The following is a 16,940-nucleotide window of genomic DNA, read 5'->3' on the forward strand; positions in this document are numbered from 1 at the left end:
TTACATCCCAAAATAATAAACAAAACACACAGAAAATATATTAATTTTACTATCCCAAGTACAATAAAAACATAGATCTAAACAAATTTAGAGCTTCAAGAATGAGGTGGAGCGTCCTCCTTGTCCTTGTTTTTCTCCAATTCCATTACATTTTCGGTTAACTCGTCCAATTTAACTTCTTGTGTTTCTATTAAAAGAAGATATCAGTAAAATTTTATATCAAATAATATTATTGTATTGAAAAATTACAATTATTTATTCAATAAGGTAAAAATAATATTACCTTGCTCCTCGCCATATAGCCAATCTCTAGTGTAGACTAATGCTTCAACAATATCTGCTTTTAGTGCACTCTTAAATTGATCAATGATACGCTCACCAACACTAAAAGTAAATTTAGATGCTACTGTAGAAACTGAAACACTCAAAATATCACGAGCCATACAAGCAAGATCAGGATAACGAAACTCATTTCCTTTCCAAAAGGAAAGAATGTCAATCTTTGCATTTCTGTCTGCCCTAGGTTCATCCAAGTAAAGATCCAATTGACTTTTTTGCATATGGGCAGCAAGGTCATCATGTCTAAATGAATCAAATTCCTATACACAAAAATAAAATATTATAAATCATTGAATAACAATATAATATAAATCATTAAATAAAAAATATTATACAGTTATTACCTGAAATACTTGTTTATTAATCGAACATTGACTTTCCGCTCTACTATAAGTGCTATCAGAAGTCGTGGTAGAACATGTGAGAGCACTAGAAGAACTATATTCCATGAAAAGAGATGAAATTTTGCTTCGAACATTCATATACTCAATGGAACAATCCCCATAAAGTTTTGTATAAGAAAAATCAACAAAATGAAGCTTGTATCGAGGATCCAAAATAACTGCTATAGCCAATAATACATTGAACTCAGACCAATATTTCTCAAACTTAACAAGCATTTTATAACACATGGTCTTCATGTAGTCATCTTCACCTTCAGAGTGTCGCTTTAATGTAAAATAAATCAAAAATACTGCTGGAAAGTATAGATTGGCTGTAGGGTATTTGGTCCCAGAAAAATCACAAGTGGCTTCATAAAAAACTCCCAACAAACTGTTGATCTTCTCTATTTTTTCCCAATCAAATATTGATGGACAATGCTTAAAATTAGAATCAGTCAACTCCAAATGACTGAAAGCACGACGATAGAAAATAGCACTCTCAAGCATAAGAAAAGTAGAATTCCATCTAGTGGGAACATCTTGTCTCAACCCTTTCTTGCTATCCAAAGATATTTGTTTTGTAGAATCTAAAAATTTTACCTTCCTTGATTGTGACCCTTTGACATACTTGATACTCTCACGAACTTTTTGGATAGCAAAATCAATATCTTTTAATCCATCTTGTACTATCAAATTCAGAATATGAGCGCAACAACGAAGATGAAAGAACTCACCATCACAAAGAAGAGCTTTTTTAATGTTCAATTGAGTTCTTAACAACTCCACTGAAACATCATTAGACGAAGCATTGTCTAAAGTCAATACAAAAATCTTGTGTTAAATTCCCCACTCACATAGCAAATTATAAATTTTTTCAGACAAAGATATGTCATTATGTGGTGGTGGCATAAAAGAAAAGTTCAAAACCCTTTTCTGCAGAATCCAATTCTTATCCAAAAAATGTGCTGTAATGCACATATAACCATCAGTGGTTATAGAAGTCCACAAGTCAGATGTTAGACTAATTCTACCAGGAGAATCATTTAACATGCATTTAATCCTTCTCTTTTCTCGATTATATATCTTAACTAAATCAGTTCTGGCAGTATTCCTAGAAATAATTGGAACATCCAGACGTAAATATTGTAACAAAGATCTCAACCCTGAGTATTCAACAAAACGAAAAGGCAGTTCATGCTTCACAATAGCAGCTATCAAAAGTTCTCTATATTGTTTAGTTTCAAATTTAGGAGTGCTTACTGAAATAGATCCACTACCTTGTGATAACATCATCTGACCAATATCTCGTGAACTTCTCCTAGGGCATGCGTCGATGTGACGCTTCATATTTCCGGTTCCATATTTACTCGCAGCCATATAAGTAACTCCACACATCTTGCACTTTGCTTGTGGCTTGCCATCATTGTTCTCAGACTCAGGAACCATTTCAAAAAAAGTCCACACGTTTGACCGTTTCCTTCGTTTTGTTTTAGATTCCTCATTTTGAAAACTTTTTGACTCAAACAGGTCCAAATCAATCAAATCATCATTTTCACCTGCTGCCGAACTCATCTGAAAAGAAACAACAATATGACTGTAAGAGTATATTAAATGATATTATAGTATGACTTGTATGAGTATATTAAATGAGATTATAGTATGACTGTATGAGTATATTAAAAAGCATACCTAGTGTCAACAATTAAAGCTGGTTAGTTGGGTTTTCAATTCTAATAATCCCATCTCCGAATAACAACAAACAGGCCATCAAAAGTGTTGCTAAGAATGTAGTCTTGGTAATAAGAAAGCTGTTGCTTCAGTAATGACCAAAGCTGTTGTTGTTGTTAATTGGCCATAGACATTCTAATACTCATTGTTTATTGCAATTATGCATAAGAAAATCACTTATTATATCCAAGCGGGTCACTTCAAGCTGACAAATTAATGGTACTCATCATAACCCATAAGTAAATCACTTTTGTTGTTTTGTGGACTTTTAGGAGGAAGCTTCACCAACTAGCCGCTGAAATTTCATTCAATCCTTAGCTAATCTACACACTAATCCTAAACATGTGGCCCCTCACAAAAGTCTATCATACAAGCTAAAGCTGCCGACCCCCCATCTTATTTTCTTCCTTCACATTCAAAATCAAAGCCAATATGTTTACACAAGCTAGTAACTCAACCCATAACAGTTTAATCCTACGTGAATCAATGATTTGGAAAGGTAGCAAATTTACCTTTTTGTATACAAAAAATCACTTGGCCCTCTTTCCCCACCGGGCCCCAAAAATAATATATGAATTATATATATGCAAATTCACCTTTTTATTAGAACTATGAAAAGTTTGAGAACATATTTGTGAAGAATTCAGTCCAGACTTATTTGTTTTGGGGCTGTGTTAGCTACACTACCAAGCTTAATCTTAGTTTTCCATGCAACAATTCTATTACAAGCTTACCTATTGACGTAATTGTTTAACAGTAGAGATAATAACACAAGTCTAGTTCATGGACGTGTTTTAAGGTATGGAAAACATCATCTTGCAATTTAGCAAAATGTTGGACCCAAGACAAAGCAAAAACAGCAGCAAAACAGATAGCTTGTCAATTACAGATCTGGAAAACAGGTGCCGACTTCACTTTCGAATAGACAAATTAGAATTAGACCTAAGGTGGCCTCAGTATTACTGACTGAGATATATATTTTGAATAGAAAAACCGTGAGATAAATGGGAAAAAAATATACTGCCAACAAGCCAATATATACACTAGAATCGATCGATATCGAAAGGAAATATACTACCAACAATCTGCAAGTTTTCCATAAATATATATATATCATAATCTACAAGGTGCTTAACGAAATATATATTGCAGATTTCCACCAGAAAATAGAGAATCCCGAAATGAGAAGTGAGAACTGGGAACTGTGAAGTGAGAATACTGAAAATGTCAAAATGAGAAGCCAAAAATGAGAACTGGGAAGAGTTGATTCGCCGAAGAGGGAAAAGGAAAACCGAAAAGTGAAAACACATACCGAGTTCGACGGCGACGTGAGGTGAGTTGGCCAGCTGGGTTAACGCCGGAAATCCAAAATCCCCATGTGAGGCTGTGAGCCACTGAGCAGTGAGCCCGTGATCCATGAGCCATGAGGTGAGTAGCAGCCTGTAGCAGTGTAGCACTAATTCAGTCCGTGAATGATGAATCTGGAGATGGAGTGCGACACTTCGGGCGTGCAGCGCAAGAGCTGCTGATTCAATTTAGGGTTTTTTTTTTTTTTTTAATGTTTTTAGATGGAATCCGAATAATAAAGGTAAAACTAAAAGAAGGGATTCAACTTTCAAAGGACAATTTCGACCGAATGCATAAAGCTAAAGGCTAAATTAGTAGATTTAATTAATATTTTTTTAAAATTTTAAAATCCCGCTGGTCCCCTAATTTTATTTGAAAAAGAAAAAAAAATCAATTTAAACTTAACGGGTCAAAACGGGTTGACCCGTTAAGCAATCGTGTCTTAATGGGTCAACCCGTTTTGATCCAAACCCGATAAGGCTAAACCCAAATCTGCTTTTATCATGTCGTGTTCGTGTTGGGTTAACGGGTCGTGTCACAAATTGCCACCCCTAACTGTAATGCATAAAACTTTTTGAATTTCCCAATCCTTCAAGCAATCATCCATCTCCGCCCCAATGAATGCACCCTTATGATCATTAATTTCTTTGAATCCAATGATCCGTTTTCTTAAAGTCCATGAGCTGTCAATATAGTGTGCTTTGATACATATGTAGGAAACGTTCTGTATAGAGGTCCATGTGTCAGTCGTAAATGAGACTCTATGGCCAGTGATTATAAACATCTTTCTCATCTTAGCCTTGTCTTTTAAATGTCTTTTCATACATTCTCTCATCATTGTATACTGTGATAGCAATAGGAATCGTGACTCAATTAACTTGATAAACTTTCAGAACCCTCTTTTTCAACTGTAGTAAAAGGCATCTCATCTTCAATTATCATCTCTATAAGTGCATCTCTCAACATCTTCTCACTGTATTGAGGGATGGATCATTTCTTAAGTTACGTACCATCAATTGTAGTAGAAGTTTTGTAACTAAGCTTGGTTTGATCTTTGGCCGTCAATTCTTTTGCTATCTTATACCGCTGGCAACCATTTAGATGTGATATCAAACAAGTGGTGCCTTATTTATTTGAATGACATCCAACTTGTTGACCACAATGGTTGCAAGTAACTGCGGTTCATTTGGATTACCGTCAACCTTGGTAAAATGTTCCCACGTCCACGACCTTTTTTTATTTGATAGCGGTAGTGGTGGCCTCACGGATGGAGGTGGTACATCCGGCTCATCCTCAGCCCCCATCTGCTGATGTGAACTCCAATCGATTCGCTTTGAAACCTAATAACAATATTGGAAAACGAACCCAAGAAAGCCAGACTCAAGTCTATGGATGGAGAATCTAGACCCGTTGAGATCTCGTTTCAAGAACCTAAATTATATGAAAATCTAGACCTGTTGAAGAATTCGTCTCAAGAACCCAGATTACAAAGGAGGAACGCCACAAAGGTTGTGATTTATCTTTGATAAGTTCAAACGTTCAATCAAGAACAAGAGGAGATAAACTCAACTCACAATGAATAAAATTCATCAATTTCAATAATGTCTTCTTTTTTCTCAAATGAGGCTACAAGTGGTTTAAATAACAATCCCCAAAACCTTAAGTGAGCCGCGGGTACTGTAGCGTGAACAGTGTCTGAGCTACAGTACTTCTAAAACCCTAGTTTAGTTTAATTTATAACTTTCCAAATATGTCTTTGGCCAAACTATAAGGCCTTCCCAAAAACCTAGTTTATTAGAAATAAGACATGTGTGGGCTGACATCCTCAAGCCTACTTATTCTAAACTAATAAGATAGGCTCTTTTAATGAAATAAATAAGTTTATTGCCTACATTAACAATAGGCCCAAGTCATATCTTCCATAGCTTGGATCAAGTGGATCAAAACTGGTTCTAGCTGTTGCTAGCTTTATCCCAATTGGATTGTACCAATTCTTGTATTGCTTCTTTGATCTTCGTGGCTCTTAATCTTGTAATTGATCCTTAAGACTTGGTTCACGTTGGGGCCCATCATTCGCCCTCTCCTCAAAAAGATTCGACTTCGAATCTCCACCTGGGTCAAAGGGAAAAAGATCAGTAACATTGAAAATAGCAAACACATGATACATACTTGGAAGATCCACTAGATATAAAATATCATTAATTTTATCAAAAATTTAGAAATGTCCATCCAAACTACTTTTGTCATCTACAAACAAAAGTATTAGAGTTAAATGGGTAAGTGGATTAAAATCATAAACAATTTCGAAAGGAGAATATGAAGTATTAGTATGCAAGGTTCTATTATATGCAAACTCTTTAAATGGCAAACAATATGAAATTGCACTATCCCCCTGAAAAATAAGTTAGTTATGTTTGTGGTATCATCAATTTTATGACATAGAATGAAATGTGACAGTTTGTTAAATCTATGCACAATCACAAAAATAGAATCTCTCCCCTTTTAGTTGTACGTAGCCCCAAAACAAAGTTCATAGATATGTCTACCAATGGTTTATTAGGAACGGGTAAGGGTGTATACAACCAATATGGCAAAACCTTAGACTTGGCCTTCCTACATGTAATGCACATGCCACAAATGCAATTAACGTCTCTTTTCATCTTAGGCCAAAAGAAATGTTCATCCAATAATTCAATAAATGGCAAATGATACTCCCACAAACGTTCATGAGACACATCTACAATTTTCTTTGTATCAAAATGACTATTCTAATTATATGCAAACTCAATGAATGGTAAGTAGTACTCCCACCAATGGTCATTCAACACGTCTAAAATCCTCTTTATATCAAAATTTTCCAACAGACCACATCCATGCACAAGCAACTCACGCATAAGACTAGTAGGCACACAAAATCTTTTCTCTCTAAACAAGTATCAATCTAGTCTATATAAATGAGAAAATAATGCTTTCTTACGTACTCCATACACACTAGCCAAGCCATCATCATTAACAAACAAGTTCTTATCAAATTCAAGTCTCAATAACTTTTCAACCAAAATGAAGATAAGGACATACCTTTTTGATAATGCATCAAACAGAAGATTTTCCTTACCATGTGTGTATTTGATTTCATAAGGAAAAGTCTCAATACATTCCTCCCACTTATCATGCATTCTAGTCAACAACTTACATTGTCCCTTCAAGTGTATCAATGACTCATGTTCTTGAAAGAGAGGTCGGTTAATAATTGTCGCACCCGACATAAAATCAATATAATGCTCTATCTCTCTAATAGGTGGCAATCCACTAAACATACCAGTAGAAATCATGATCTTATATCCCTGCAATAAAGAAATAACAATACTAGACAAAGATACGTCAAGTTCATCAGTATTAAAATTTGCCTTAGTATAAAAACTCACTTCTCTCTTTATTTTTCTCTCGCTTTTTTCACTCTCACTTTTCTTTTCACTCTCATTTTTCTTTTTACACTCTTTTTTTCTTTCACTCTTTTTTTCAACATCTTTTTTTGAACTCTCAGCCTCACAATTGTTTTTCAACTCACACTCTCATTCATTATTGCTTTCTTCCTCAATCTCACTCTCACTCTTTCTTTTTCGCTCAACCTCACTTTTACTCTCTCTTTTTTTTTTTATCAATCTCACTTTCTCTTTTTTTTTTTATCAACCTCACTTTTCAACTTCAGTTGGTCCTCATGGACCTGTGTTGGAGTCAAAGGAGCAAGTTTAATTCTTTTTCCATCATTTTCAAAACTGTATATGTTTCTAAACCCATCATAGATCACTCTCCTATCACACTGCCACAGCCTCCCCAACAAAATATGGCCAGCATGCATAGGCACAATATCACAAAGTACCTCATCCTTGTACCTCCCAATTGAAAAAGAAACTAGCACTTGCTTATTTATCCTAACCTCTCAACAATCATTCAACCACTGCAACTTGTATGGTCTAGGGTGTTTCAAAGTAGGTAAATTCAATTTTTCAACTAAAGTAGTGCTAGCAACATTAGTATAACTCCCTCCATCAATAATCATAATACATACCTTGTTGTTGATGTGGCATCTAGTACGAAAAATATTCTCTCTTTGCTGCTCTATACCATCCATCTTAAATTCTACATTGGGAGTACACCTAACAATAAGAGACTTGTCATACTCTTCATTCTTATTGTACCTATTCTCAATACTAGGCTCACATCTCCTTCTATCTCTTCCACTTTGCAAATTTCGAATCAATGCACCTTATTGTTCCATCTTATCCCTCACTTCCCTTAACTTCAAATTTAACCTTTCAAACTTTTGTTGCATGGACTGCAACAAAAAGAATGAATTGTCTGACATTCCCTTTGGTTATGAGTCACTTTAATGAGATATCGTATTTGCTGCACAAAAAAGAATGTTAGTGGAAAAAGATCTCACACGCTCTCCCTCACGTGTTTACACTCAAATAATGGCACTTCACTCGTGTTTCACTTTTAATTGGCTTTTTCCCGATAATAATTTCACACTCTCTTGCCTTTTACTTCAAGAGTTTTCCCACTCAAGTTCTTTCAAAACTAATTGAACTAAATCAAGACAATACAACCTTGTTTTATCCTAACTAATAATTAGGTCCTAGAAATAAGAATAAGAGAAATACGGAAGGAATAAAACAACAAGGGAATTAAGGAAATTATTAAAATGGAAGGGTAACTATAAGATAAGATACCAACTAGCTAGATGTATTCAGCCTCTTTAAAGATAACGCTCAATCAATGCCAAACCACTCAATTTCATATGGCAAAGTATTTCAAACAACTATACCCAAAATCATTTCTTTCTCTTTTCTTTTTTTTTTCGAATTATTTTTTCCTTTTTTATCTTTTCTTTTCTTTTCTTTTTCTTTCCTTTCCTTGTTTTTTTTCTTTTCTTTTCTCAACAATTCAACCACAAACAGAAATATTCAATTGTGATAATCAAACAATTGAATTCAATCACATAAAAAAATTTGATAAGGAAAATAGAAGGGAATCAATGAAATTCTAAAAATTTCAAACCCTAAATGGTGCAAATTTAGGCAGCTCTCAAATAAGAAATTTAGCCACCCTATGATGATGAATATGAAATCCAAATGATAGAATAATTTGGCAACCCTAGGAAAAACGAATTTCTGCTCTTTTTTTTTTTGGGTAACCCTAGAACAATGAAGCCATAGAATTAAAGATGCGATAAATAAAAGATAGAATCAGACCTAATTAGAAACTTTGCTCAGAATACCAAATGATGTGAACCCCAATCGACTCACTTTGAGACCCAATAACAATATTGAAAAACGAATTCAAGAAAGTCAGACTCAAGTCTATGGATGGAGAATCTAGACCTGTTGAGATCTCGTTTCAAGAACCTAATTATATGAAAATCTAGACCCGTTGAAGAACCCGTTTCAAGAATCTAGATTACAAAGGAGGAACGCCACAAAGGTTATGATTTATCTTTGATAAGTTCAAACGTTCAATCAAGAACAAGAGGAGATAAACTCAACTCACAATGAATAAAATTTATCAATTTCAATAATGTCTTCGTTTTTCTCAAATGAGGCTACAAGTTATTTAAATAACAATCCTCAAAACTTTAAGTAAGCCGCGAGTACTGTAGCGTGAACAGTGCCTGGGCTACAATACTTCTAAAATCCTAGTTCTCTTTAATTTATAATTTTCCAAATATGCACTTGGCCAAAATATAAGACCTTCCCAAAAACCTAATTCATTAGAAATAAGACATATGTGTGAGCTGACATCCTCAAGTCCAATTATTCTAAACTAATAAGATAAGCTCTTTTAATGAAATAAATAAGTTCATTGCCTACATTAACAGTAGGCCCGAGTCGTGTCTTCCATAGCTTGGATCAAGTGGATCAAAACTGGTTCTGGCTCTTGCTAGCTTTATCCTAATTGGATTGCATCAATCCTTGTATTGCTTCTTTGATCTTCATGACTCTTAATCTTGTAATTGATCTTTAAGACTTGGTCCACGTTAGGGCCATCATCTCCTTCTTTTCATTAAATGCATCATCATCTTCTATGTCTATTGGGATTAAAAATTGACTACTTGCACATGAAGTTTGTGTTCTAGAAATGGATCTAGATATCGGTGCTAGGGACATAATTGTGACATCCTGATCATGTTCTGGAGTCCCATATGGTTGCACATCCCTACCTTAAAATCTGACACATATATATATAAACATTAATAAACAATTCTCAAATATATATATAAACATCAATAAACATTTCTTAATGCATAAACTTAACTGCCAAAGGAACAAAAACATAGAGTCGTATATAATTCTCAAATAAGAATATACATAATTATGTATATATATATTCTTCTACACATAGATCAACCAGCCTTGTCTTTGTTTTTAATCAACCAACTTAGTTGCAAGTGGTCAATGCACTAGTACAATAATTCATATTTTTCAGATTTTGTTTTTAAGAAAAGCATGTGTATAATTTGAAGATGACTATTGTTTCATAAAATCCAAAGTATATTCATCTATTGTATTTGAAAAGTAAACACTTTTCTTCACAAATTTAGATTTTTATGATTTTATTTCTTTTCAACTAGATGAGTTTTTGACTGAACATGGAAATAAAGTTTATTTTGAAATTTAATAAAAATTTGCTCATGACGAATGATTTCGAAGATCTAGAACAATGTCAAGTTTTATTTTAACAGATGATTGAGGTAAAACTTAAATATATAAAAAAATAATCACTAAACGATAGCAACTATTACAGTGTTGAGTTGTGTCAAACTATATGAGGCGGCAACATTTATTGTAAATGTTGCGTTCCAGCAATTGGTGTATTTATAGGTTGTTAGTTTAAGACACGGTTTTGGACCTTCTGTCCTCCAAATAATAGAGAACCACAACTCCAATCAATTTGAAGAAAAATAATAAGACAAGGATTTTTCAAAAGTATGTTACAAATATTTAAATTAATCGAATCATATTTCAAATAAAACAATAAATTTCAAAAAATAGTCCAATTCTATAAACATAAATGACAAGTTCAATTTATAGATCTCTCTACTTACGATGCATCCTTAACTCTCGGTTGTTGTGCACTCATTATCAACATGATCAATTAACCATTATAATCTCTAAAAGTCCTTTTCATCACATTCTCACCTCAAATTAAATTTATCTACACAATGTAATCAAAGTATATATGTGCAAAGATCATTCTTTGAACCCGAGACTTTACCTTGATGCTCTTCTATTTTATTTAGCTTCCATTTCCAAGTTTTATGCATTCCACCCTCTATTTTCTTTAGCTTCCATTTTCTTTACCTTTGAACCTGGACTTATATGCACTCCACCCTCAGTTTTTGTCGTCGCTAAAATAGCATATTGTGTAATATTGTGATTTCTTGGCAAAAATATTCAGCATAAAATTACATTTATCATTAATCACAAGAAAAGCCTTCAACTGAAAAGACTAATGTGTAAATAATACAAAATGTTTGCATGCATTGAATTAAACTAGAAAACTTCATTTGCACCATATATTTCTTGGATTAGGTTCCAGTATATAGAGACAAACACGTTTATTTTTTGTTTGTGACATTTACACAAACACCTTACCTTCATAGTCCAAAATCAAGAATTTAACAAAAGAAATATTGTGATCAGATTCCTCAATACATTAGCCTTCCACACAGACCACACTTATATAATCTACACAATCTAATTTCCAATTTGTCGAGCCAAATAATATTCAAACTTTGGAGGAAATTCCCATATTTCAAACCAAAAAATATAAACTTACCAGTTGAAAAGAAATGGCAGGAAGAAGGCAATGCAGCTTGAAGCAATCTACGACGGACGGGCAGAGTGACTAAGTTACTATGAGCCTTGGCGTCGTGCGGCTTGAGAGGAGAATCATGAGAGGCTGAGAGTTGAGGAGAATCGATCGTGCAGAAGAATGAAGCAAACAAATCACGGATGAAAGGGAAAGAAGAAAAAAATGAGGAGAGACCAAAATAAATTGAAACGGCATCATTCCTATTTAAATAGAACGACGTCGTTCTAGTCACTCAATTGAAACCATTCCAGATGCAAAATGGCGTCATTTCGCATTTGGAACTTTTTTTTTAAAATGTCGAAAGTCCGAGTCTTACTGGGTTCCAATTCCGACTCCGACTTCCATCACGGAGTCAGAATTACTCTGATTCCGACTTCGACTTCCGAACACTCTGATTCCATCAGAGTCGAAATTGGCCGGAATCAGAGTGATTGGAAATTTGCACACCCCTAACTTCAGTTATTGACTTGTTTATATATTGTACAATGTACAACCAATGAATCCAAAATAGTGAATTCTTCATATTTTCACACAATGTGTAAACTCTTATATGGCATCAAGAGCCCATTTCTCTAACAAGAAAGATTTTTTTGTTCCCATGGCTTCCCCTGCAAATGCTCCCACACATAACCCAATTTCCATCAACGTCGCAGGGCAACTTCCTCAAAAATTAACCGGCCCCAATTTTCCTTCATGGAGTGCAACTCTTTCATCTTTACTGCTTGGCTATGACCTTATGTGATTCTTGGATGGAACACATCCATGTCCCCCTCAGCCTACTCAACTTGCTGATGCTACCGCCATTGCTACGTACTCCAACTGGTTTCGCCAAGACTAGCTCCTTCTTAATGGCATTCTTGCCTCTGTTGCTGACTCCATCACACCTCTCATCGCCTCAGCCAAAACTTCACGCGATGCCTGGCTTTAACTCAATTACTTGTATGGGAACAAGTCCCGACCCCGCGTGATGCAGCTCAAGGAACTTTTGATCCTCATTCAACAAGGTGACCGGTCGATTGCTGCCTATCTCCAAGATGTCAAGAGCACCATTAATGAACTAGCTATCATCGATGCCCCTCTGTCCTCTGATGACATCACTCTCCATGTTCTTTGCGGCCTTGGTTTTGACTACTGCTATCTGGTTCCTCCTTTCTGTACTCGAGAAACTCGTCTCACATTTGAGGAATTGAATGATCTCTTGACCTCCCATGAAGCCTATCTTCAATGGCTCAACCATGCAACTCAATAACTTGCAGTAACCTCCAATCCTACAAATCGGTGAGTTTGGAACCGTTCCTCTAACAATGGCTACTGGATTTCGAACAAATACAAGGAAAAATGCCAGTTGTGTAGTGAAGTTGGCCATTCAGACAGTTTTTGTCCCAAGCACTCAGTTCAACCCACTATTGTTGCTGTCAATTGTGTTGGTACGAACCAAACTCAATCTTCCAAATAGCTTGTTGATTTTGGAGCTTCTCACAACATCACCTCGGATTTTTCTAATTTAACTATCAACTCTGATTATGATGATACTGATGAAGTTGTCATTGGCGATAATACAGGTTTACCGGTTACTCACATTGGCTCAATAACCTTTCAATTGCCTCATCGTATTATAAGACTACATGATACATTATGTGTTCCTGCCATGCATAAAAATCTGGTTTCTGTGCATCATTTTACAAAACAAAATAATGTGTTGCTTGAATTTCACCCAGATTTTTATCTTGTGAAAGATAGGACCACAAGGGCGATTCTTCTTCGAGGTCGAGTTGAGAATGAGGTCTACCCACTTCCTCCACCATCCACTACCTCCTAATCCATTGTTGCCAATGTTGGTGAGCGAATGAATGGATCTATTTGGCACAATCGCCTCGGTCATCCTAGCAATAAAACTGTCTCACATGTTATTTCTAAATTTCATTTGCCTGTTTCAACTCCAAGTACTATTTCGGTGTGTTCTTCTTATCATACTAATAAAACCCATAAACTTCCTTTTGGTACCAGCACTATTAAGAGCAAATCGTCACTTGAGTATCTCTATTCTAATGTTTGGGGCCCCACGAAAATCTCATCAATTAAAAGCCATCGTTATTATGTTATCTTTATAGACCATTTCACAAGATATTGTTGGTTATTTCCTATGCATAATAAATTTGATGTGTTTATCATTTTTCCCCAACTTCACACTCTCATAGAAAAACAATTTGGTTGTCTCATAAAAAATCTCTACACTAATAATGAAGGCGAATATATTAAATTTCGGTCATCTCACCACTCCACCTCACACCCCACAGTTAAATGGCATTTTTGAAAGATGTCATCGTCAAATAGTAGAAACAGGCATTGACCTTACTCACTCAATCCCATATGCCCACCCAATATTGGCACTTTTCTTTTCAAACAGTTGTTTACCTTATGAATCGTCTACCTACTCCCATCTTAGAAAATAAATCTCCTTTTGAGAATTTATTAGGCATTTGAGAATTTATTAGGCACATCACCAAATTATCTCAAATTACGGATTTTTGGTTGTCTATGTTTTCTTTAGCTAAAACCATACGCTTCCCACAAACTAGAACCAAAATCCTCACCTTGTGTTTTTATTGGGTACTCCACATCTCAATATGCTTATAAGTGCCTCAATCTGGAAACTAACAAAACATATGTGTCCCAACAAGTTAAATTTGATGAGAGCCAGTTTCCCTTTCAAACTCATCTTGCTGTGGTTACCAAGCACCCACTACTAAAAACTCTAGAACCTCACAATGTCACTCAGGCTCTCAAAGCAAAGATCCTCAATGGCGATTAGCCGTGAGTGATGAATTTACTGCTTTGCTTCACCATGGCACATGGGAGTTGGTCCCACCTTCCTCTCACATTAAGTCTGTTGGATGCAAATGAGTTTTTTTAATTAAGCGTAAACTAGATGGAAGTATTGATCGTTACAAAGCCCGCTTGGTGGCAAAAGATTTTCATCAACATTATGGGCTTGATTACAAAGAAACATTCTCTCCCGTGGTCAACTACGACAACTTGATGTGAATAATGCCTTTCCTCATAGCACTCTTATGGAAGATGTTTACATGAAACAACCTGTTGGCTTTGTTGATCCCGAGTTTCCAACATATATTTGCAAGCTCCGTCAATCATTATATGGGTTAAAACAGGCTCCAAATGAGTGGTACATGGCGCTCAATACTTATCTACTTCAGCTAGGCTTTTCTGAGTCTAAAGCTGACCCTTCTTTTTTTGTCTACCATAATGGCTCGGTCCATGCCTACTTATTGGTCTATGTTGATGATCTCATTTTAATAAGCAATTCCCTTGTTTTTTATCAGCAAGTTGTTAGTCAATTCGGCAAAAAATTTTCACTCAAGGATCTTGGCTCTCTACATTTTTTTCTTGATGTCAAAGTCATCCCCACTACAAATGGCATTTTCCTTAATCAGCAAAAATACATTCAGGATCTCTTGACCAAGCATCACCTTGATGGCCCTAAAGTGGTGTAGATGCCACTATCAACTTCAGAATCTCTCCGACTCCATGATGGGACCCTAGCGGCAGATAGTAAAGTCTATCGGCAAATCATTGGAGCTCTCAAATACCTCTCTCTCACTTGGCCTAATGTGGCCTATCCTGTGAACAAGCTAGCTCAATTTATGCATAAGCCCACGTACACATATTGGTCTGTTCTTAAACACCTGTTGCAATATTTGAAGGGGATGATCAACTATGATTTGTAGCTTCATCGCTCTACCAACCTGCAAGTCTTAGCCTACTTTGACACAAACTGGGCTAGGAATGCCGATGATCGCACCTCAACCTCTGGTTATATTATCTTCTTAGGCTGCAATCCGATCTCTTGGTGCACCAAAAAGCAGCATGCAATTACCCGCTCATCCACTGAAGCAGAGTACCAAGCTCTTGCCACCACCACCTCTGAGATTGCATGGCTCATGGGATTGTTCAAAGAACTTGGTCTTCAATAGTCCACTCCTCCAAAAAATTTCTATGACAATATCAGTGCCACAACTAAGTGTTAATATCCATTCACTACGGTCTTATGAAACACATTGCTATTGATTTTTATTTTGTTCAAGATTATGTGAACAAAGGGCTCCTCACTGTCAATCATGTGTCTACCAATGATCAACTAGCAGATGCTCTCACCAAACCTCTTGCATGGTCACAGTTTCAAACCTTGCGATCCAAGATTGGCATCACCGATGGCACCGCCATCTTGTGGGGGAGTGTAACAGAGAATGCAAATCTCCCAGGATAGCCTCTGTGATTCTAGTTTATTGGCTTGTATGGAATGTAATTATCTTCTAGCTATCAATCACCTACCTGTATAGCATGATTGTCTCCTTAACTTTAGTTACTAACTTGTTTATATATTGTACAGCCAATGTAATGCAAAAGAGTGAATTTTTCATATTTTCACACAACGTGTAAACACTTATAGTACCATGCTCCACCACCCACTCTAAATAGTTTAATGTTATTAATGCCAATGTAGGTCTAGAGTTGGTATAGCATTTCTCTCAACCAAAATCTTACATGGTACACTTCAAACTACTCCATCCCTAAGGCCCGGTTTGGATACACGATACAGATGATCTGTACAATAGTTTTTCCTATCCAAATACATTATATTTCATCTATAAATTTTAAAAACATCTACTTCAATAAACAATAATGAACAATGAAAACAGTGCATGAACAGTGTATGAAAAGTAGACAATTTGGCTACCTTATTAAATAATGGGACTCACACATTTTTCAAATCCTAAAAATTAAAAATTATATCATTTTATCTTACTATCTAAACACACATTTTTTTTACAAATTATTTCATCTCATCTTATTTCAAATTCACCACTATTCAAAATATTTAATCTCATTTCTTCTTAACTATGTATCCAAACGAGGCCTAAAAGCCATTTAAATGGTGATACTTTTTTAGCTTTATACGAAGAAACATGGTATTTACTTTTTTCAATAATTTCTTATTTGTTGTTTTTCATTTCTTTTTCTGTAACAATTTATTTGGAATTTAATCTTATCTTCTTGGCAAAAATAAAAACTTTGTTTTTTTTGATGGTATTCACCGCACAATGTGCGAACGTGAGAGTTTTCTTTGAAGTTTGAATAGATTTTCCGTTTGGATAGAAAAACACAAACACTCCACTGTTATTTAGTATTTTATTATTATTTTTTACATATTTTTTTATTTTTTAATATTATTAATTATTATTTAATATT

At 35.2% G+C, this 16,940-nt stretch overlaps 1 protein-coding gene across 1 annotated transcript; it reads right to left on the minus strand.

The window, feature by feature from the left end:
- Positions 1-95: 95 nt before the first annotated feature.
- Positions 96-5,101, minus strand: LOC122293533 (zinc finger BED domain-containing protein RICESLEEPER 1-like). The gene is made up of 7 exons (XM_043102097.1): positions 4,913-5,101; positions 3,763-3,890; positions 3,611-3,668; positions 1,706-2,294; positions 684-1,534; positions 284-599; positions 96-187 (listed from the first exon to the last, which is right to left on the minus strand). The coding sequence occupies exons 1-7, from the start codon at positions 5,099-5,101 to the stop codon at positions 96-98; spliced, it is 2,223 nt and encodes a 740-aa protein (XP_042958031.1).
- Between the last annotated feature and the right edge of the window lie 11,839 nt (positions 5,102-16,940).

The sequence above is a fragment of the Carya illinoinensis genome, chromosome 14 (assembly GCF_018687715.1).
Source record: "Carya illinoinensis cultivar Pawnee chromosome 14, C.illinoinensisPawnee_v1, whole genome shotgun sequence".
In the NCBI taxonomy this organism is placed as follows: domain Eukaryota; kingdom Viridiplantae; phylum Streptophyta; class Magnoliopsida; order Fagales; family Juglandaceae; genus Carya; species Carya illinoinensis.